The 24,573-nt window shown below is 39.8% G+C and overlaps 1 protein-coding gene across 7 annotated transcripts in view; it reads left to right on the plus strand.

Annotated features, from left to right (window-relative positions):
- FoxP (forkhead box transcription factor P) overlaps positions 1-24,573 on the plus strand; it is a 475,517-nt gene that overhangs the window by 154,966 nt on the left and 295,978 nt on the right. For 5 of the 7 annotated variants that reach the window (XM_087354642.1, XM_087354645.1, XM_087354655.1 and 2 more), the window contains one exon: positions 9,174-9,215. In XM_087354642.1, the coding sequence (XP_087210768.1) occupies positions 9,174-9,215 (42 nt within the window). Of the gene's footprint in view, positions 1-8,369; positions 8,386-9,173; positions 9,216-10,308; positions 10,691-24,573 lie in introns of those variants that run through there. The other 2 variants (XM_087354653.1, XM_087354639.1) reach the window with 2 other exon arrangements.

Genomic DNA, 24,573 nt, shown 5'->3' on the forward strand with positions numbered 1-24,573 from the left:
CCACCGCCGCGACGACTTAATATGACGTCAAATTTATATCAGAGGCAACCAGAAGACGCTGATGAGTCAACTAAAAATCGACGTCAGGCGCCGCGACGCCTAAAATTTCGACGCGTTCCAGAGACGTCAAGCGTAGCGACGAAGACGGTCCTAGGGCCTTAGGAACATTATCGCATACTCAGCGTAAATTATCATAACCTAAACTAACCTAACCTAACCTAACCTAACCTAACCTAACCTAACCTAACCTAACCTATCCTAACCTAACCTAACCTAACCTAACCTAACCTAACCGGACCTGACCTGACCTGACCTGACCTGACCTGACCTGACCTGACCTGACCTGACCTGACCTGACCTGACCTGACCTGACCTGACCTGACCTAACCTAACCTAACCTAACCTAACCTAACCTAACCTAACCCAACCTAACCTAACCTTACCCAACCTAACCTAACCGACGCCATCGCAGGGCCCGTAGAATGTGATCCAAACATTTCGGGGATATATCGAGTGTCTTTGGAATTTCGACGCAGGGCGTCGAGACGCCTATTATCGTGACGTCATCTCAGGGTCACACTAATGTGATTAGAAACTTTCGGATAACATTTTTCGCATTTTCAGAAATTCGACGCCAGGCGTCGCGACGACCACCGCCGCGACGACTTCATATGACGTCAAATTTATATCAGAGGCAGCCAGAAGACGCTGATGAGTCAACTAAAAATCGACGTCAGGCGTCGCGACGCCTAAAATTTCGACGCGTTCCAGAGACGCCATGCGTAGCGACGAAGACGGTCCTAGGGCCTTAGGAACATTATCGCATACTCAGCGTAAATTATCATAACCTAAACTAACCTAACCTAACCTAACCTAACCTAACCTAACCTATCCTAACCTAACCTAACCTAACCTAACCTAACCTAACCTAACCTAACCGAACCTAACCTAACCTAACCTAACCTAACCTAACCTAACCTAACCTAACCTAACCTAACCTAACCTAACCTAACCTAACCTAGCCTAACCTAACCTAACCTAACCTAACCTAACCCAACCTAACCTAACCTTACCCAACCTAACCTAACCGACGCCATCGCAGGGCCCGTAGAATGTGATCCAAACATTTCGGGGATATATCGAGTGTCTTTGGAATTTCGACGCAGGGCGTCGAGACTCCTATTATCGTGACGTCATCTCAGGGTCACACTAATGTGATTAGAAACCTTCGGATAACATTTTTCGCATTTTCAGAAATTCGACGCCAGGCGTCGCGACGACCACCGCCGCGACGACTTCATATGACGTCAAATTTATATCAGAAGCAACCAGAAGACGCTGATGAGTCAACTAAAAATCGACGTCAGGCGCCGCGACGCCTAAAATTTCGACGCGTTCCAGAGACGCCAAGCGTAGCGACGAAGACGGTCCTAGGGCCTTAGGAACAATATCGCATACTCAGCGTAAATTATCATAACCTAAACTAACCTAACCTAACCTAACCTAACCTAACCTAACCTAACCTAACCTAACCTGACCTGACCTGACCTGACCTGACCTGACCTGACCTGACCTGACCTGACTTGACCTGACCTGACCTGACCTGACCTGACCTGACGTGACCTGACCTGACCTAACCTAACCTAACCTAACCTAACCTAACCTAACCTAACCCAACCTAACCTAACCTTACCCAACCTAACCTAACCGACGCCATCGCAGGGCCCGTAGAATGTGATCCAAACATTTAGGGGATATATCGAGTGTCTTTGGAATTTCGACGCAGGGCGTCGAGACTCCTATTATCGTGACGTCATCTCAGGGTCACACTAATGTGATTAGAAACCTTCGGATAACATTTTTCGCATTTTCAGAAATTCGACGCCAGGCGTCGCGACGACCACCGCCGCGACGACTTAATATGACGTCAAATTTATATCAGAGGCAACCAGAAGACGCTGATGAGTCAACAAAAAATCGACGTCAGGCGCCGCGACGCCTAAAATTTCGACGCGTTCCAGAGACGCCAAGCCTAGCGACGAAGACGGTCCTAGGGCCTTAGGAACATTATCGCATACTCAGCGTAAATTATCATAACCTAAACTAACCTAACCTAACCTAACCTAACCTAACCTAACCTAACCTAACCTATTCTAACCTAACCTAACCTAACCTAACCTAACCTAACCTAACCTAACCTAAACTAACCTAACCTAACCTAACCTAACCTAACCTAACCTAACCTAACCTAACTTAACCTAACCTAACCTAACCTAACCTAACCTAAACTAACCTAACCTAACCTAACCTAACCTAACCTAACCTAACCTAACCTAACTTAACCTAACCTAACCTAACCTAACCTAACCTAACCTAACCTAACCTAAACTAACCTAACCTAACCTAACCTAACCTAACCTGACCTGACCTGACCTGACCTGACCTGACCTGACCTGACCTGACCTGACCTGACCTGATCTGACCTGACCTGACCTGACCTGACCTGACCTGACCTGACCTGACCTGACCTGACCTGACCTGTCCTGACCTGACCTGACCTGACCTGACCTGACCTGACCTGACCTGACCTGACCTGACCTGACCTGACCTGACCTGACCTGACCTGACCTGACCTAACCTAACCTAACCTAACCTAACCTAACCTAACCTAACCTAACCTAACCTAACCTAACCCAACCCAACCTAACCTAACCTTACCCAACCTAACCTAACCGACGCCATCGCAGGGCCCGTAGAATGTGATCCAAACATTTCGGGGATATATCGAGTGTCTTTGGAATTTCGACGGAGGGCGTCGAGACGCCTATTATCGTGACGTCATCTCAGGGTCACACTAATGTGATTAGAAACCTTCGGATAACATTTTTCGCATTTTCAGAAATTCGACGCCAGGCGTCGCGACGCCCACCGCCGCGACTCCTTCATATGACGTCAAATTTATATCAGAGGCAGCCAGAAGACGCTGATGAGTCAACTAAAAATCGACGTCAGGCGTCGCAACGCCTAAAATTTTGACGCGTTCCAGAGACGCCAAGCGTAGCGGCGAAGACGGTCCTAGGGCCTTAGGAACATTATCGCATACTCAGAGTAAATTATCATAACCTAACCTAACCTAACCTAACCTAACCTTATCTAACCTAACATAACCTAACCTAACCTAACCTAACCTAACCTAACCTAACCTAACCTAACCCATACTAACCTAACCTTACCCAACCTAACCTAACCGACGCCATCGCAGGGCCCGTAGAATGTGATCCAAACATTTCGGGGATATATCGAGTGTCTTTGGAATTTCGACGCAGGGCGTCGAGACGCCTATTATCGTGACGTCATCTCAGGGTCACACTAATGTGATTAGATACCTTCGGGTAACATTTTTCGCATTTTCATAAATTCGACGCCAGGCGTCGCGACGCCCACCGCCGCGACGACTTCATATGACGTCAAATTTATATCAGAGGCAGCCAGAAGACGCTGATGAGTCAACTAAAAATCGACGTCAGGCGTCACGACGCCTAAAATTTCGACGCGTTCCAGAGACGCCAAGCCTAGCGACGAAGACGGTCCTAGGGCCTTAGGAACATTATCGCATACTCAGCGTAAATTATCATAACCTAAACTAACCTAACCTAACCTAACCTAACCTAACCTATCCTAACCTAACCTAACCTAACCTAACCTAACCTAACCTAACCCAACCCAACCCAACCCAACCTAACCTAACCTTACCCAACCTAACCTAACCGACGCCATCGCAGGGCCCGTAGAATGTGATCCAAACATTTCGGGGATATATCGAGTGTCTTTGGAATTTCGACGCAGGGCGTCGAGACGCCTATTATCGTGACGTCATCTCAGGGTCACACTAATGTGATTAGAAACCTTCGGATAACATTTTTCGCATTTTCATAAATTCGACGCCAGGCGTCGCGACGCCCACCACCGCGACGCCTTCATATGACGCCAAATTTATATCAGAGGCAGCCAGAAGACGCTGTTGATTCAACTAAAAATCGACGTCAGGCGTCGCGACGCCTAAAATTTCGACGCGTTCCAGAGACGCCAAGCGTAGCGACGAAGACGGTCCTAGGGCCTTAGGAACATTATCGCATACTCAGCGTAAATTATCATAACCTAAACTAACCTAACCTAACCTAACCTAACCTAACCTAACCTAACCTATCCTAACCTAACCTAACCTAACCTAACCCAACCTAACCTAACCTAACCTAACCTAACCTAACCTAACCTAACTTATCCTAACCTAACCTAACCTAACCTAACCTAACCGAACCTAACCTAACCTAACCTAACCTAACCTAACCTAACCTAACCTAACCTAACCTAACCTAACCTAACCTAACCTAACCTAACCTAACCTAACCTAACCCAACCCAACCCAACCCAACCCAACCCAACCCAACCCAACCCAACCTAACCTAACCTAACCTAACCTAACCTAACCTAATCTAACCTAACCTAACGTATCTTAACCTAACCCTACTTAGCCAAACCCAATCTGTTCCTCTATATTTTCTCTTCCCCTTTCCTCTCATGCGCTCTGTTCAGTTGAGTTCGTTTGACTTCTCTTCTCTTCCTTCCATTTTCGCTTTCTTGATCCCACTTCCTTTGATACGCAACCGGTGTTAAATATAACTAAAATGAGATAAACATTTTCTTCTAAATTTCTGTTCTGTCTGATTTTTTTTTTTATGGTGTTACAGATAAAGTCCACTGAATGTAAGTGTAATATAACACAACCATTTCGTAGCAGAACTTATTTACTTTTATTTGTTATTCTATATATTTATTATGCAAAGATAGGTGACAGTTATGATAAGAAGTTAGCTGTTAAATGTATTATATATATGTTTATTGTTAGATAATTATTGATGTCTGGTTTCATCTTAAATTTAATATCTTACCTGCTTTCTTCAGGTGTTTGTATATAGCGTCTTATGTTATAATTATCCTGAGTGACCAATTAATCAGTATTTCATGCTTCGAAATCCTGTTTATCCCTGGAGGAACTGAGGGCAGCCCTTTCCAGGAGTAGTGATTACATATCTCGGAAACGATGCTAATTAGAAGAGTCTTCTCGTATCAGGGTTTTTGAACTGCGAACGCCATCATTTCAAATCGGCGCGTGAACAGATCGCGGTTAAACACTTTTCATGTGTGATCACGAGGTCTGTGTGTGGTATAGATTACAGGAGCAAGGCCGTGTTTAGTGATGAGTTCATGTGTCACTACAGTAAAGAAAAACGGACGAATGGACAAAGCAGGCGCGGGTGTATGGTGGCCCGCAGTACACCATCACTGCACTTTGTCTGTATTCTACGATGCGACGTCCAGGAGAGCGGAAAAATTACGCGTTTTCCAGACCGTTGGCAAGCCACCCGACAGGCATCGAGTTTTTTGCTTCTAGGAGGAAATGGAGTGGTCGACCCCGAAATCCATTCACTGATTTTTCGTCCTGATGATGGAGGCAAAAACTGCCTCTGAAACGTCGGTAAACGTCTACCAGACTACATGGCAAAACAACCCAGAAGACAGCCATCTTCAGACTCACCGCTGTGATAACCTCAGATCCTGCAAATATATTATCGTTTACTCCTGACTCAAAATTACTCCTGTCTTAGCGATGTAAGACTTTATTTCAGGCGGGAAATTTGATCGATGTTATTTACCTTATTATGATTCGAGTTACAAGTTGTTTATCATTATGTAATTTTATGTTTAAATGTGCGTTCAGAAATGTCCGGGCATTGAAAATATTCTACTGAATTTTCATCCGGGTCTGAATGCGTTAGCGGACGCAGGAGACGAGTTCCACTCCAACAAAAACTATCTCCCTAGGCCCCATATGACGAGTTCTCACGGACCTGCTTGTCTGTTGACATATTCTCGTATCTTCTTTCTCTCCGGTTCATCATACATGGAAAACGCGACTTGAGCATCGCTCCCATGGAATCCAAAAAAAAAAAAAAAAAAAAAAAAAATAATACCCACTTAGACTGCGTTAACCTGCACCAGGAAGCAGCAATCGATAATACCGACGAGAAGCCTCTCGACGACTTTCGCAGAGCGTCGTCATCTCCCGTGGACATTACAATTCGTCACAGGACAATATTTCCCGTCTACCTAATCAGACGCGTCATAATTATCCAAAATAACACAGCCAGGAACATTTTTCGGAAAGAACATGTATTTTTCGCTATGTAACAGCGTGCATACCAGACCTGTCGCCCTTGTACACTGAATTCACTTATATAATAGAAGACAACTGTCACTTCCCGGCTTCCAGTTGGAACTGCATTACTCACAGCCAAGAGCTTGTAAAGTTTCTACGATACGAGTCGTGATGTTATTTAAAGCTTGGACTTCCCGAATACTGTTCTATGTCCGGGGATTTATTTATTTGCTATTAATTTAAATATAAATGTATTTTAGTCAGCGTAATTAATTTCTGAAGCTTTATAATCGTGTAATAAAACGATGATTCAAGATGATAGTATACCTAGATATGCTTATTACAGGGCAATTTAAATTATATTATCGAGACGATGATATATAATCCCAGGTCGTAGGTGTTTGTAACATTTTAACTGAAGAGTGTTTCGTAGTTGGTTCAACCCGGTGACGGAGGCTTTGGGAGTTAGCTTGGGGTCAGCGTTGTCTTGCAATTAATCTGCTGTACAGATTCTTTGTACAACAGACTGCCTAATCACTTGCAGCTTAGACTTACAATGTGACGCTAATCAAATATTTTGAAGAATTTTTAAATATAAAATATATTTTTTAAGGTCACTTGGTTACTTAACTTGTTGATTTATTCTGCTGGTATTATTGTTTTAATTTTGTTATAAAATTTGAGTTTAGAACAATTAATAGCTGAATTATTTATGTTGAATCCTTTACATGAACGATGTTAAAGAAGCCTTAAACACATGTTTTAACGTGATACAAATAGAAGAACTGGGGTTACTCAGAATGTATTAGTCTGTAAAGTCCCCTGTCTCATGAATAATTGAAGTGATATATTGTTTCAATTGTGATAATCCTGACTTATTAAAAAAAATTAAAATTCTGTATCAACTTTTTCTATACAGATGAATTTAAATCAAATCAAAATTCCGAGTTTGACAGTTCAATTTCTCGACTTACATTTCAGCTTTATCGAAAGTTTTTAGCCTGGGTCTAACTGCTATACGCTACGTATTTTGGCATTTGGAACGGTATTTCTGTGTTCATTTTTTTTTTTTTTCCCAAAAATGCAAACATTGAAATGTAAAGCGATTTCTTCATTCTGCTAATTTGAAGCACTTTTAATCAGACCGCTGTTTATTTCGTGAAATGTTGTGATATCCTAGACTCTCTTCAGTTGGTATGTTTACATTATCACTGATATTTTCTCTTATAGGCCTGTCATAAATTCCTGTACCGTCTGCATTCTTCAAATCTGTAAACATTTTCGAAATGTTTGCGTAGCTCATTATTTACTTTCAACATCGCTCTTTTTATTTCAAAACTTACACCTGCTTTGCTTTTATTTACCAGAGAATCTTTCCATAATTGAGTAACGACCAATCAGTAACTTTGCGAATTAAAATATAGTCGATCTTTATTACGTACCAAAACATCTGGTCACGTGGATTACATTTGTGCTATGTATAACATGGCCCACAAGCGTTGTGCCTTCGATAATCAAACGTTTAGCAAAGTTAACTAATCACATTCAGTTATTATTAATAATTTCGTATAAAATTCTTCATAAACGGTGTTTATACATCATGTAGGCTAATAATTTTTGGTTTAGGATAAGAAAATTTTGTAATAGTTAGCCTAATTTCATACTACCTCCTTCAGAACCCTGAACTGCTCACAATTCATTATCATTGATCCATCTAATTCCACGCCTTATTACCTCTTATATCAGCGTCGTTAAATAATCCAATAATCAATAAGTTTCAGTAATAGATTCAGTAGCGTCTTCTCAATATGTCACGATAATCCTGTGCATTAGCGAATTTCGCTTTAGCGTCCTATTAAGTCATTTGTAAAATGCCCGCTCGCTTTCGGCGTACGGATTCGTTTAACGCCGTCGAGCTGTACGTTCTCGCCGACGCCATCTGCAGGGCTTCCCCGTTGAACAAATAGTCCGCCCGAGCAGCGAGAGACAAAGCTGGTCCCTCCGTCGGCCACTGCTGTTGTTTGTCCGTCGCCGGACTCTGCCGAGAGAATTCTGTTATTGCTTGCAGTATGAGGGGGAACACTGTCTTTCCTTGTTAGTTATTTATGAGCGTAAACATGGGCTTCTAGTTTGATCTGCGTGAGGGAGAGGACAATGGCCTCATCCCGGTATGTACTAGAAATATGTAAAGCGAGAGCTTTTTAACTCTTCTACGAAAAAAAAACACTGTAAAATCCATTTTGTTCTTTGGATGATAATTTTATAAGATAGTGTAATTGCGTCATATTGTAAATATTCTAACAATTATTTATTTTAATCCGTCTTATCACAATATTTAAAATTTCATATAATTAAGATAATAAAATATCATTGATGTTCCATATCGATTGATCGATTTACATTTTGGAACATGAAGATGTTCCAAAATGTAAATCGATCAATCGATATGGAACATCAATGATATTTTATTATCTTAATTATAAGAAATTTTAAATATTGTGATAAGACGGATTAAAATAAATAATTGTTATGATAATTTTAGTATTGCGAAAGAAATTTTCGGGTATATTCCACTGCCTTTCTGATAGCCACATCCGATTATGAAGAATAATACACACTCAATTCGAGATAGGAGACAAATTGAGATTAATTTTTTGGTGATGTTATTTCTGGGGGTGTTTGTAAACATTGCCCCCCCCCACAAATTTCTGCCCATTAAGGTGGTATAGAGCTGAAGTTTTATTCCGAAAGTACCCTGTTCGAATCTCCACCGAATCACATCTGTTCTGACGGAAGCTTTTCGTGGTTTCTTTGTGTCTCCAAGCGAATAATGGGACAGTGTCTTGAAAACGTCTCAGGACTGTGTCCAATGATAGGTTTTTACAGAATACCCTAAACGTGTTGAACCTTTTGTCTGCAGTACCAACAGCATATTAATTGTTGTTCTCTGTTTCAGGTTAGACGATGTAAGGATGTTGATCTGGGAATGGAGTATTCGGTAAGTTTAATTTTTATTTTTCCTTTGTTGCTTAAATTAGTTGACGGTAGTGACGCATGTTTAATCATCTGACAGTTTTACTTGTGAACAAAGCCTTAAGGTCTGACCTACCGCCAGTACTTGGGCTGAATAAGTGAAAAGCCCTTAAAGATTTTATTTCAAACTGTAACACATTTCCTGAAGTCCATCTTCCAGCATAGATCATTGGACGAATGCGTCCTTAGACATTACACATTGAATACTTTACGGAGCTCGTATTCCCCCTTGTTTGTGCGGCAACTTCTCCGACAGGGAAGTATTGCGGGACTGCAGACGTTTGGGAACTTCACCCATCTCTGTTAGCTTTCAGGAGATGCCGGCACGAAAGGAATTTCAACATTTTTGTATTCTGTCGGTTGAGATTCATTTGACATTCGTACTGTTTCGACAGTTTTCTGCCCTTCCGTCTTCAGGTTATTAGTTTTCATTGTACTAATATATTTAATTGTTTTTATTTTATGATTAGTAACGATGTTTTGTATCGAAACCTGGGCCTGGCGGTTCGCTAACAGCCAAAAAAATTGTTCACGGGTTCGATTCTATTAAATTTTAAATGAGAAAGAATATAAGTCAATTTCATAGCCTCTGCGCGATAGCCGAAGCCCTGTCCTACAATAAAGAGCTTAAACGCCCGGCAGGTTCTGATATTATTTGTATTAGAAGTGCAGGTATCAGACAGAACACGTTATTTTCCTCTGAAATATGAGATTGTACAGACCGAAGAATTTCTTGAGAAAATCAGACTGCTTTTTGCGATGTTGGATCGCGAGGTTTTACACGAATGCCGCCAGCATGTATGTTAGTGGGGCGGGGGGCGGCGGGGGGGACAAATGTGGGGCCCATGTGTCTAGCCGCGTGGCCCACACGAAGGAGTGGTCCCAGAGTGTTTGAGGGCGTGTCGGATCTCGGCGCGCATGTGACTAGCGCATCAAACCCACTTTTTCCTTCGACCCAAATGTGTCCCGTCTTAGCTAAAAAGCCTTTCTAGCCAGACAGCCTGCCTCTTACTGCCAACTTGTGTCAGTTCTCGTACTCAATCTCCTCAGCCTACTATCATCACCACCTTTCCATACCTCCCTGGTCCATCACTCGTTCGTTAACTTGCTTCATATATTAGTTCTGACCACCGGAGGAGGTCTGTTCTCGCGCGGGTTACTTGTTAAGACCGCGACATCGCCAGAAGAGGAATCTCAATGCGGGTCACTCGGCCGTCGTCGTACCGCAACATCTAACAGCTCACTCCCTCCTTGACCCTTGACCTCCCACTACCCCTATCACAGCCACCTCCCTCCCTCCCTTACAGTTTCCGCGCCGGGTCAATGCAGTGGGTACTAAATTTGAAACAACACAGATCCTGTGTCAGTAGGCGCGCAAAACTCAAGACACACATCACCCGCCTTGTATGGGAAACAGCATCTTATCCTCTCATTAGCCAGGTAAGTGCGTAGACACAACTTTTCCTGTCGTATGTCATGTCTAAACTCTTACAGCGAAATTCTTCGTGGGAGGAGTTTTGATATTCCCCTCACCCCACTTCATCCCAATCCTTCAACCTCCCCCTACAACCCCCTACAACCCCCTCCTCACTCTCTCTCTCTCTCTCTCTCTCTCTCCTTCAGCAATATCCACAACCTCCTGGATCAGCAACGTCTTTTCCAAACTCCTCACTGTGTCTTCCCCCCTTCCCCCTGACGGTATCCGCACACATAAATATCCCCCCTCCCCGCATTCATAATTACCTCTGTACTGTACTGTGAGACGTTTTAAATTAGAAATCCCAGGTGTATTCGTCTTTTATACGTCTTGAAATAGTCTTAGAAAGAATCATTAAATATATCTCCTGGTAGTATCTGAAAAGTTCCGCCTCGCGGTCCGTTCTGTTCCGTTTGTCACCCTCAGTTTATCTACCTCTACCCCCTCCGCCAGCCTCCTCACTGCAAAGATCCGACGGGTCTCTGATTCAATAGCTCCAGTCGGTCCGTCCGTCCGTCAGCCCGCTAATTAAGATCGTTAAGCTGCCATGAATTGCAAATTACGTTAGGAAGACGATGTTTCAAGTCAAATAACTGAGACTTTCATTGGGAGATTACTTAGCGGGGGGATACGAAACTGACTGGTCTTATGACATTTCGCTGATAAGAATATTACAATGTAAAGAAGGCGGTGCGAGCATCAATAACGCGAATGCTATTGTTTACGAAGGCAATCGATTAAGCTGCTGTTATGTTATAAAACAGGAGAAAGGAAAGCGGAGATTAACGAAGGACAACGAGTGATAAGTGAATTAAGGTTTTTTTTAAATAGATATTTTTCGGCGCTTAGGGTTGTGATAAGACCTCAAATACGAAGCAGACACAGGTTTCGTCGAAGAAATTGAAACCTAATATCTGTAATCCAGCTTGTGGAAACGTGTTCTACTGAACTGTTTTAAGTTTTTGATGTGTCCAGAGAAACTCATGCCTTCAGTACGCTTTTCCACATGATACGATAATAAGGCCTAATATTTCGTAAATATTCACACATCACTGGGTATGGTCATATTAAAATTACCCAATGATTATATGAATTACATTAATATATTTTGAATCACATAGTTTCGGAGTTAAATAATTGGAAAATAAAAATTAATTACGCTTTCAAGAAACTTTTTAAAAAATATATCTTTGTGTTAGATTCCATATGTTCAAATAACGAGTGAAGTACAAATTTATCTTTACCTTTGAAGAACGCGCTAAAACTAGCAGAAATTAGTGTCAGCCTGTCAGACTGTGATAAAATACGGAATATTATTGATTTTACGAAATAGAATCATGCCCTTAAGCTTTTATTCAGGGTTAGAGAATAAGTGATTTTGAACGAAAATACAGATTGGTCTAGGTTTGTCGTTTGTTCAAATTTATTTTTACTGTACAAAGTATAGTCTCAGTATATCAAATGTTTTTTTCTCAGAAAACTGAATATTAGCAAGAAATTTATACCCATAACCTCATCGCCACAAAATAAACAGTTCATCACAGCGACTGTCAGTACAGAAATTCATTTATGTTTCAAAATAATTAACGCAAGTAATAATTTAATTCAGTTCAATTCAAACCAGTTCAGTTCTTTACTTTAACGTGCCAACCCAATAGCTACATTAATAATAATTAATAACCTATCACATTTTAAAATATGGCGAAGGGTAGACTGCTATCATTTTAATACCAACCTGAGATTCATATCTGCACATTTTCAGGAAGAATTTTAATTATTGAACGTAAATTACAATACATTATTTTATAGGATATATAATGTATTTGTCGAGCCAGATACATTTCTAACTCTTACTTTCGTCTTTTTGTATTAGTATTCATGCTTTGATGTATGTTCGTGAATATAGCTTATGCTGCTTACGACATCGAAAGTCTACGTGGCAACTTTCAGATCTCCTGCGGAATTTTGCCAAACTTTCAAGTTATTCGCCAGTATCTGCAGTACTTAGATACTGATTCAATAGGAATGTAGTACAGAATTAATTATAAAATGCAATTCCACGATATTCTAACCCAATTTCGATGGCAGTTCCATACGACGTCAATCTGTTCTGTCCTTCCATTCACCAAAAATGTCTACAACGATTTTAATTAAACTACTCTCAGTTAACAGACATCTGGTCCTAAATAAAAAATTTCTCGAAATACCTATAAACAGTTAGACATTTCTTATCTTAATATTTGCAAATTATATGAGAGACTTCTTGTCTTAAGTGATAAGGTACACGCTATCCGACAGTGTTCTGAGACTAACCACGTGTCCCATTAAACTGATAACAAAGATGTGGAATGAATAAACAATGTTTCGGTCTGTTTTTGGATGGGACGGGCTACTTACTGGATACAAACGCTCAGAACAAGAATGTGTGAGCTCTACCAGTTAGTGGAGAATGCCTATTGTAAAGCTCGTATATACAAAGAGTCCCGACTTTGTGGTAAACTTCTACTGTGGACGTGTGTATTCTTGGAATCTGTGACCCCAGCTTACATTTTGTTACTTTGTTTATTTCGAGTGGTTTAGTGTAACATAAGTTTTTATTACAGATCCCAGAGGCGATTACATTAGACTTACTTGGTTTCTAAACGAAATATATCTGTATCGAGATGTAATATCCTTTATTTTCTGTTATATTACTACGGGGTTTGATTCTCGGCACGAGGAAGGCGCCTTAACTCAAATCGTAGTTTTCCCACAGCACAGACAGACGGTGAGATATTAGCGTAATTTTATGTCGAAATTATTCTGCATCGTTGGGATAATTTTGAATATTTAAGTGACTTCGTGTAGACTAATTTACCGCGAAATTGTGTTAAGAAGACGATGAAGATTTGTGTTTTATAAACTAGTTAAATTCAGCGGCCTCAAAATTACTCCGCGGCTCCGTTGACCGGAAGTGTTACCTCGAAGGGATGTCACATACGGACAGATAATCCAATCCTCCTTTGAATATTATCGGATGTGAAATTATTCCTACGTTTAGGCTGTGGAATTAGCGAGTTCTATAATTAAGTCCCCGTGTCTCACAAAATACATTGCAGTGTAAAAGTCAAACCTTTTGTGGGTATTAAAATAAGAAAAGGTGTTCAGTTACACTTTTCGTGCTCAGACACTCTCTTTGCCGTCTCCTTCCTCTCCGCAACCCCCTCTCAATCTTTCGTTCTTATCTTACTATGACGTAGCTCAGGCTTGGGGTCATTTTGCGTTCACGTGCGATGTTACGTTGTTGTCCACATTGAGGCTTGACCGTACAGATATTTTAAGACTCATACAGGCCTACCGGTATGCGTACTGATAGTACAAGACGGCTCTGCACTGTTGATTGACAAAGGGCCAGAAGTTCTATTAAAAACAGCCAAGGGGCAACGCATATTTTTTTAATTGGACGTTACATCAATGATTTTTTATGGTACCAACAAGCCACAGGCCTAAAATAAATGGAGAAAAATGAAGGCGACGTTCGCTGACAGAGTTTCAAAATGTCGACTCTGGCGGTGAACAACTTTTAAGCAATGTGCCTAGATAAACTCACGTAGGTCTTTTGTTCTCTAAGAAAGTGATTCCTTTATTTTAGGCTTACAAGTGTTAAAATAAAGATGGCTGTATTCGTGGTTGTAGAGCTGTGTAGTTTGGTATAAATCTGTCAATTTTTTTAGAGGTCATTGCTAATGACGGAGGCAGCAGTGACCTCTGAACCTCTGGTAAACTTCTACCAGATTACACGGCGCTACAACCCAGAAGACAGCCATCATCAGACTTAGATCTTACTGTTGAAATAAAACTTTTAACAAATATAAAGATTTCTGTCTTCTGGTTTGTTGCGCCGTGTAATATGGTAGATTTCCACCAACGTTTCAGAGGTCATACTGCCTCCGTCATCAGAGTATGAAGGTTTCTGTCTTCTGGGTTGTTGCGCTGTGTAGTCTGGTCGATGTTTACCAACGTTTCAGAGGTCATACTGCCTCCGTCATCAGAGTATGAAGATTTCTGTCTTCTGGGTTGTTGCGCTGTGTAATATGGTCGATGTTTACCAACGTTTCAGAGGTCATACTGCCTCCGTCATCAGGACGATGAATAACAAATCTGTTTTTATAATGAATATGAATCACCTGAAGACGGGAGTATATTCATCTTACGTAACGTAACGTGCCTACATGTCACTTAATGGACAGTCTATAGGCCTATAGCTCTCATATTTTTACAGTAACTTCAAAAACCCGTGAGAGTGATACTTTATTTTCAGTATTTATGTGAGAGAGTCTCGGATACGCTGCCAGTTGCCCTCTTAAATCTCCTAAATTCGCGGTCAGGCTTTGGTAAAATGAAGTATATTATTTGGGTTACTAAGTTCTTGGACTCTGTCCATCGTCTGGTATTGTGAAAACATACAACTGTTCAAAGACTGGATCTGTCTTCGTCTTCAGGTGAAGGTTTAGGGCACTTATACAATGTTGTGTCAGAAAACGCTAACCTCAGTCACCCTTCCACACACCTGAAGTCGAAGACAGATCTAAGTCTTTGAAAAGCTGTGTGTTTTTAGAACACCAGACGATGGACAGAGTCCAAAAAACTCAGTAATCTGGATTGTAGTAAACCATAGTTAGAACCCTTTACAAATGTATGTACCATCTCCATCTTTAAGACAAAGATGGTTAAAAGATTACCTTAGAGTCTGTAATACAGCGGAAATGTTATCACACAAACACAATCCTCGCCCTGAAAACCTAAAAAATGTATAAGCTATGTTTATTAAGAGAATTTACGATTGAAACAGCGTAGTTGTTAGATCGTTGTTGCACTGGAAACAAAACATAGAGATACTTCAAAAGTATATGGGCCCTTCTTCAGCGTTATAAGTTATTCATCAAATTCTGACTGCAAAGCTCAAGAATTATGCCTCGGGGCTAGATTACTGTTCTTAATTTGGTTGCATTTTGCCTCTCACAAAGTCGTCAGACAATGAATTATTGAAGAGTTCCTACGTCACTGTTGGATTGGAGGAAAGTCAGGGCGGGAAACAGAAATGCTTATTTGATCAATGTGCCATTTCGGATGTGGATCGGACACATTAAACTAAGTATGTAGTGACTTCGTTTTCAAATTATCCCCCCCCTTTTTTTTAAAAAAAAAAAAAACTTCATCAAGAGACAAAGAGTGTGAATTATGGAGTATTCCTTGACTTACCAAACTGAACATAACACGACAGTGATTGGTCGCAAGACGAGGTGTGTGTGACTCTAAAATTAAGGCGTAGAAGTTCGGATTTGAATAAAATACTGAGCAGCGCAGATTAACAACGTAGTTATACAAACATCTTGTTTTTGATCGCCAAAATAAATTTGTAAATTTATATTTCCTATGTCAATTCCAAAAAATCATGATTTGAAAATTAATTTTACAGATATAAACATCCAAGCATTAAAAGGAAGAAATCAAAACAGTCAAACGTATCAATATACGCGGAGCAGGATGTACAACAACTTTTAAAACAGTTTTTAAATTGATTGACCTGATGATGGTGAAATACACCGAAACATGTCGTCAAATGTGAAATGTATCAAGATCTAATTCTAAAAAATGTTGTAATTTTATGTAATTTTAAGTAAATTTTAACAACATTTTAAGTTTGTGTATGGACGGTGAATGAATTATTATATTAAGTAACAAAATTATTTAGATTTTTTTTTCCAGATGTTAACAAGTTTTTCTTTAAAGACGATAATCTTTTGGGAATTTGCCCCATCTAACTTCACAGAAGTTGACGGACGTTTCAGAGGTTAGCACTATCTCTACCATCATTGCGAGGAGTAAAGACTGCTATTGATTTACTCATCGCCCTGATGATGGAGGCAGTAAGCACCGCTGAAACGTCGGTGAACTTCTACCGGAATATTAGATACATGGCGGGACAACCCAGAAGCTGTTGAATGAATATCTGGTTTGAAGGGACAGAAGATTAAATGAATGCAATGATCGGTATTTTGCATTAGTTCGGACGTTTACAGGAACCAGACAAAGAATTTAAATATGACGGTGAAGCAGATGGCATTGCTGTTTCTTACCTGCAAAGTAGTGGTATCTAAAGATGTCCGTTTTTTGGGTTGTAGCGCCATACCGACGTTTCGGAGGTCCTTTCTGCCTCCATCACGTTATTTATAATACATTTTTAACTACCTAAAGTGTATCTGTGACGTTTTGGTGATGTAGATTCACTTCTAGAATTATTTATATTTAGATTAGAGAGTGTTATATGTCTTCTTTAACTTGCATAATTCACGTGATATAGAGCTGAGAGGCGGGGGGGGGGGGGTCACGTGTTTAAAACTACTCAGATACTCAAAATCAGACCTTAAAATACACCAAATAAAATCACAGGTTCAAAATGAAAATTCAAATAACAAGTCTTGTGTCTACTAGTGGTTATTAAAATGTTTTCCAATGCGAAGTGACCCTGTGAGGTAATATCACACGTTAACCTCAGTTGTTTACATTTTTTTATTTGCTGTTGGTGGTACTCGGTGATGGTGAGAAAGAAACACATTGAAGGCTAGGAATGGCTTTTCCTGCGTATTCCGTGTTCTTCAATTTGTCTGCCTGCTGGTATTGCTTTCAACATTCCCTTCCGCTGTGTTCATGCCACGGAGACATTAAGCCCGAGATCCCATTGGCGTGACTTAACTTATTTCATCTTCTCCTACAGTCGAAGCCACTAGAGAAAACAAATTTTGTAGTCATTAATACGTGTTCTATATGATGAACAACTATTTTCGTAACTCTTACAGTAGGGAAACATCCTGAAAATAACTCTCGATTTTACTGTGTTTCTTGAGAGTATAGTCTTATAACAGAACAAAACGTTTCTACTTAAAAAATTAATGGAATAAACGATAAAATTATTATCTGCAAAAAAAATTTAATTACATGGCTTAAATACCAAATTTGTCGTTCAGTATTGAATTCACATTATGTCTAGTTAGTTAAATTCTGGTAGGAATCTCTGCAGTTTCTTATACCTGTCTTTATTCGGGGTACGAAAATAACTATACACGATCTCCTACCTTCGTAATCAATTAAGGCAGGCTTATAAAATTAGTCAAAACTCGTTTCATATCTGTTTAGTTTAATTTCTTATCGTATTATTTAAAAAATTCTGCGTCAAATGTAGATATTACGTACTGTCCAATGAGAAGGAACCACGTTCATGAATGCTCTTGGGTTAGAATCTGGAAGAAGATGGTCGTGGCCTATTTGAAGATATCACATAAGTTATTTCCTTGGAGGACGCGTTTCGTAACTGCTAAAGATGTCCCCCCCCCCCCCCCCCCCCGTGAGGTTCTGGGAATCTTGATAGAGACGTCTGTCCGCTCTTACAGGCTACAGATCAGCTAATTAACACTAACACTTCATTTCTACCACCGGTAAGAAGCTCTGTTCACTGAAACACTTGATTTCTTTTCGTTTTTGAATTGTAATGTGTAGTTTTCTGCATTTCATTTTAAATTTTTCGATATTATTAAAATTTAAAACATATCGTCGTAAGCAGATCCAATGGAAATGCTTTTTAAAAGATAATTTCTGAATTATAAGCCTTTTTTGACATCAACGGACATCTATTTATGGAAGTTTTTAAGAGAAGACGCCATCTTTACGAGAAAAAAAACATAAACGAATCGAAAAAAATTGCACTGACGCCAATGCAGATTTTACGCATGGCAAGTTACGTCACGTGTCGGAAGAGTTTGGTTATTGATGGGATGTTTGTCCAATCACTGTTGACGGTCACATGAAATGTTTTTGAAGCCTCTAAACCTGGTCTGCAATTGATCACGTGCAGTGACATTGATAATACATTCTCAATACTTGGCCTTTGGTTGGCGAATTTGAAATTTTATTGTTATTGGAAATGACGTGGAAGGTATTTACACAGTCTACAAGAAAAAACTTCGAAGTGGTACCCCACTCAGCTGTGACGTTAATAAATTATAATTTCCAGAATAAGCGCCTCATTCAGTAATTTTAATATAAATTCGCTGGTAAAAATTAATTTCAGAAATGTGTGTCTTACGTTTGGAAATACAAAGAGACAGGTGGGCATGAACAACCTTCTAGACATTTTTCTTACCAGATCTAAAACTTCTTGACGATGGTGAAGCCCCATCTCCGAAACGTCGTTTTACGTTTTATATTTTATTAGACGATGGATAATATCCAAGAAAGGTTCGGAGATAGGGATTAGCTCTATCTAGTGGGCCCAACTGTGTAGGAACCTGAAGACGGAGATAGAGTACCATCTCCGAAACGTCGTTTTACGTTTTATATTTACTAGACGATGGATAATATCCAAGAAAGGTCCGGAGATAGGGATTAGCTCTATCTAGTGGGCCCAACTGTGTAGGAACCTGAAGATGGAGATAGAGTCCCATCTCCGAAACGTCGTTTTACGTTTTATATTTACTAGACGATGGATAATATCCAAGAAAATTTTTATTCAAAATGATTTTTCTTACCTTTTCGTAGATACGGAAACTCACATATGTAATTATTACTTCATTTGAGACTGGAAATCGACACTAGACACTTGTATGACAGTTCATCACACGATAAAAGTCAAATCTTGAGAATGTCTGACAAAACTCTGTGATATTACAGTGTTTACTGGTTAGGTTAGACATTTGTACTTTGAGCAGTTGATAGTTTAATGTCTTCCACGTCCATTCTGTGCCTGGTACGACACACTGCCATTACTACACCTTGTATTCTCATAGAGCGACCCCAATTTGGCGTAGATTCAAATATTGGTTAGTCAAACTTGGATCCATTGAAAGTTTATACATAGAAATTTCTTTAACGACAATTGAATTGGGTTTATTGAGGTAAACCGTACCTATCCCTCCAGAAAATCTTTCGAAACATGAACAGAGATGCCAATAAACTTGGTTAATCTCTTATAAAACAACCATCTGTCTTAGATTGAGACAGGAGGCCAAGATTTGTCACGACTCGGTACCAGATTGGTCCAATGCCATCTTTGCAAAAGATGAATTTTAATATAGTCATCGAACTCGTTTCTTGGTCTTAAAGTGGCTGGTTTCCAATAGGTTTCACAACCAAAATTCTGTAATCATTTTCTCTCTTACGTTCCGACTCGTATGTCTTACCTAATCTCACTCTTCTGAGTCTGTGTTACAAACTTTTATAAAGTTCATTGAAATTCACCATCTGGGGTTAACAATCGATAACACGATGATTTCATGATCACATTTAAATCGATAAATGCATGATAACATTCAGGTCTTGCCCTTGTATTGACTTAATATCGTTAGAATGTTAGATGTCTGACAGTTGAACAAAAAATATTCAAGTCTCTACCATGAACCGGAAGTGATGCTATGGCCACGGATGTGTTATCTCAGAATCTTTATCAGAGGAAGTTCGTATTTTCAGTATAAGATTAATACCATTATGGGAGGTGTATTACATACTTCGTGTTATTCTTTGGAAACATTGCGTGCCATCTACTGACACTTTATTATTAAGTGTTCTGTCTTACGACAGGTCCATTGCTCTGCCCAAAAAGAGCTCTCCAGTTGTCCCTATTCTCGGCTTCTCGCTTTAATTCCTGGAACGTCATCTTCTTTCCTTGTTTAAGGTCGTCGGTTAGCTGTATCAATCTTCTTCCCAGTCCTCGCTTTCCTTCAACCTGGCCTTCGGTGATATCACTCAGTAACCCATTCCTTCTCATAATATGTCCCAGCCAGTTAGCTTTCCTTCGTGTAATCTTTGCTCGTTGACTCTCCTCAATACTTCTTCGTTGGTCACTCGATCCGTCCACCTGATCTTCTCTATTCTTCTCCAACACCACATTTCGAAACTCTCCAGGTATTTCTGTTCCTTCTTCCTGAGTGTCCAAGTCTCTGCTCCATACGTAACACTTCACTAGTTTCTCCTTCATCTCCAAGCCCAACTTGCTAGTGAGAAGTATCCTCTTCTTGACGAAAGCTGCCTTGGCCATGGCTATCCTTGCTTTTACCTCCTTGGTGCATAGGGCGTCCGTCGTGATTATGCTTCCCAAGTACTTGAAATGCTCCACATTCTCCAGCTGTTGGTTTCCAATTACAACGTTCAATGGTTCTGCTCTCGGTGCTATCCTCATTACCTTTGATTTTTCAATGTTGATTTCCATTCCATACTCTCTACCTGTTTCCACTAACTTGCCCATCATGTTCTGTAATTCCTCCTCTTCCTTCGCCAATACTACAAACTACTGACACTACGGAAACAATTGAATGAATTATAAAATTAATTTGATTATCTGGTTGCTGGGGCATGTTTATTCCAAATTAAGTAAACCCTTGTGTCGTACATTTAATGGGAAATACAGATAAGGGATGTGTCTCGGATTTGATGTTCAAGGGGTAGAAATTTTTATATAGGCATTGGATGTTAAAATCTTATCCCATTAGTTTAGTCTCTGGAGACTGGCTTTTAATCTCGACTCAAAGCTACATTTTTTCTGTATAGGGTTAATCTGAGACTTTAATATTTTACATTTATGCCATTTTCAAAATAATACTCTATTTTGGTCTGTAAGATAATAAACAATTAAAATAATAAATATAACCACATTAATTGTTTGCTTGAAGCAAGATCTATCCTGAAAGCCTTTTTTATACTTAGTGAAATTTTACGTTTTCACAGCGGTGGATTGTTGAGTCGTTTACCGACGTTTCAGACATGCCCACATTATCTACCTGATGATGGAGGTAGCAATGACCTCCGAAACGTTGGTAAACCTATCAACAACCCAGAAGACAGCCATATCTAAATTAAACTTAACCGCGTTGGTTAATCGATGGCAGATCAGTCAGCGTATACGTCAGTGGGGAAAAGACGTTTCTGGATACACGCGTCTTATTAACAGGTTGTTATGACGACTGTCCGTGTTCTAGATTGTTCCTAACCGCTCACACGACTCTGTTATACTGTTTGTGTCAATTCGCCTTCGTTCTTCCACTTATGGAAGGAATGAATGAGTTCGGAGATTATAAAGGAAACATAAAAGTTGTGGCCAAATATGGGTGAGGTTTTTTTTTTTTAGGGTGCTCGCCGATAGCTACTCTCCGCTTTTACCCCCGTTCACTATTCGACCCCTCACGATTTCATCAGAGTAGGGGTAAGGTTGAGCTAGAATGTCCTGCCACCCCCAGTACGGTTAAAAGAACTCTTGGAAGCCGCTCGCCGTGTAGAATCTAAGGCATTTTCCACAGTCTCTCTCTCTCTCTCTCTCTCTCTCTCTCTCTGTCTCTGTAAGAAACTAGCAGCATTGTCCTGCCAAACTTTGAAATAGATGTGACACCTTTTATCACCAGTTATAAATATTTCTACATCATCTATAAAACAAACGATGTTTTCCTGTATGCTCAACATCATAAAAGGGTGGGAGTTGAACCTATATGGAATGTTTTAACGGCGTTTTGGTAACTTTTTCTTTTGCAAACCTTGAGGACAATAGAATTTCCGCTTCTAGTTCAAACGAAGGGAAAAAGTCCATGTAATGTTGAAGAGGATCTAAGCGCTTGTGTAAGGGGTACCAGGAAGAAAAGTAGTTCCCTCATGTCCGGAGTATGATGGCTCTTGAAAAAAAAAAAAATGAATCCGACTTTCGAGAACATAATTTATGTAAGCCTATATTATTCTTTATTAATTAACCCGACGTTTAACTTCTGTATTGTCAGAGTTGTAAATTAAATGACGTGTCTCTACCAAAAAAATCAATGTGACAATATATATTATTATAAGGTTACATATGAATTTAGTAAAACGGTAATTTTGATTTTTTATTACGTCATAGACTAGAATCAACAAAGAAATTTCTTGCAAAAAAAAAGACTTTCTTCCCAGTCTAAGATTTCGATAGTAAATCTACTCGAATTACATATCGATTCGAAAGTCGATATAGTTTTGAAATTGTTTCGTGTTTGTTTTAACTGTTTAATGTGTTTTCTTTGGTTAGGTTAGGTTAGGATAGGTTAGGTTAGGTTAGGTTAGGTTCTTAATCGTTTGCCTTCTAATCTGCTGTATATAAAGTTGAGTATTGAAATACACAAAATAATTTGACCTCTTCTTTTGTATGGTTGTGAAAAATGATGTCTCACATTAAGAAAATAACATGTAGAGTTTTGGGGTGTAAGAGGACAGGGTGTTGAGGAGGTCATTTGGATCTAGGGAGAGACAGGTGAGTGGAGAAAATTAATAAAATAAAATAAAATGTCAGTGTGTGTAGCAGGCATCGATAAGATAAGAAATGCATACAAAATTCTTGAAGTGAATACTGAAGGGAAGAGATAATTTTGTAGACTTAAAGAAATAGCGTGAGAAATTAATTATACATATTTTATAGAATATTAATAACTAACTCCATGAAGCAAAGGCCACTTTGAGAAGTTCATACTTGCTTCTCGTTCTCTAGAAACCGAATTTATATTCTTGTGTTTATAACATTGCGATTTTTATATCTATCTTGAGCCAGATTAATCCAATCTACGCTCCCATATACTATTTCATAAACGATATTTTTAATATTATCCTATCGTCTACGCCTAAGTCTCTCCCGAGTGATCTCTTGTCTTCGGGTTTCCCTACTAAAATCTCGTACACATTTATCACATCATCTTCACACGTAGTAAAATAAATTTCCGTGTTGAATATAAGTGTGATACGTCATAAACCGGACGCCTTGAAGTAGGAGGTATAACGGGCCGGTTGTTTCAAAATCGCAGTAAGGGATTCGTTAGGAAAAGGTTAACAATTATATTCCTCTAGAATCTCTCGAAAGTGTAAGCTTCAAGTCGACAGGGCACAGATCCCCTGTCTTTATATTTAATGACGACTCCGAGAGGAAGTGTAAGGAAGGAGCTGGTGACAGTATCAACCTGTTCTACAGAATCTAGGGGATTTAAGAGGGGTTAGTTGGTATGCATGCATGTAACACTGAGGAACAAGTCTCTGCAAATCCTTCCTCTGCCCTTCTGGTTTTGGCCCATCGCTTGATTACAACGAGTAAAGCTCGTCTCATCCTATTCCAGTTTGACGAGAACTCTGGGGTTCGTTACTCCACGCCCCCATTATGTATTACGCCATCTCCACGGGGCAATTGGTATCAGAATTAGCGAGGGTCACATAACTCACCCTGCAAATATAGTGCTGGAAGGAACAGAGACCATTCTTTGTTGCCTGTAGCTTCTTCAGGTGTGGGATGGGAGGGGACTTTAGAAGTCTCGAATTGACTAAAATATGGATTAAAGGAACTGTAGCAAATAAAGACGGAGTCTGTGGGAACACGACTTTATGGAAGTCCTTTTTGTTTTAAGGAGCTGAAGTTTAGACTGGGAGGTGGTAGGATTTGGCACACGTCGAATTAGCACGCCTTTGGGGCCTACGAAATAAGACGTGTGTCTCAGATGCTGTGTGGAACGAATAAATATCTGTACCCCCTCTGTTAGAATCAGTGTGTGTGGCCTTACGCGTAATTTTATACTTAAAGTTAAGTCGTTGCTTTGCGTTTTGTACGAATAACATAGTTCTTTAGAGGATAATTATGTTATTATATGTAATGGTGCAAACTCAAGGGATGTCCATTCCACAGTAAGAAAAGTAGTTAATTTTTTAAAAAAACCGGATTTGTCGTTGAGGTGAGATGAATCCTGGGTAGCACAGATGGTGAATTATTTTGAAATATTTTGATGTAATCCCACAATTAACTTATTGAATTATTTTTTTTAAAGCATCG

This window comes from Zootermopsis nevadensis, unplaced genomic scaffold (genome assembly GCF_977971745.1).
Source record: "Zootermopsis nevadensis isolate Lab colony 2312 unplaced genomic scaffold, Znev_1.0 Znev_ptg000023l, whole genome shotgun sequence".
NCBI classification, from domain to species: domain Eukaryota; kingdom Metazoa; phylum Arthropoda; class Insecta; order Blattodea; family Termopsidae; genus Zootermopsis; species Zootermopsis nevadensis.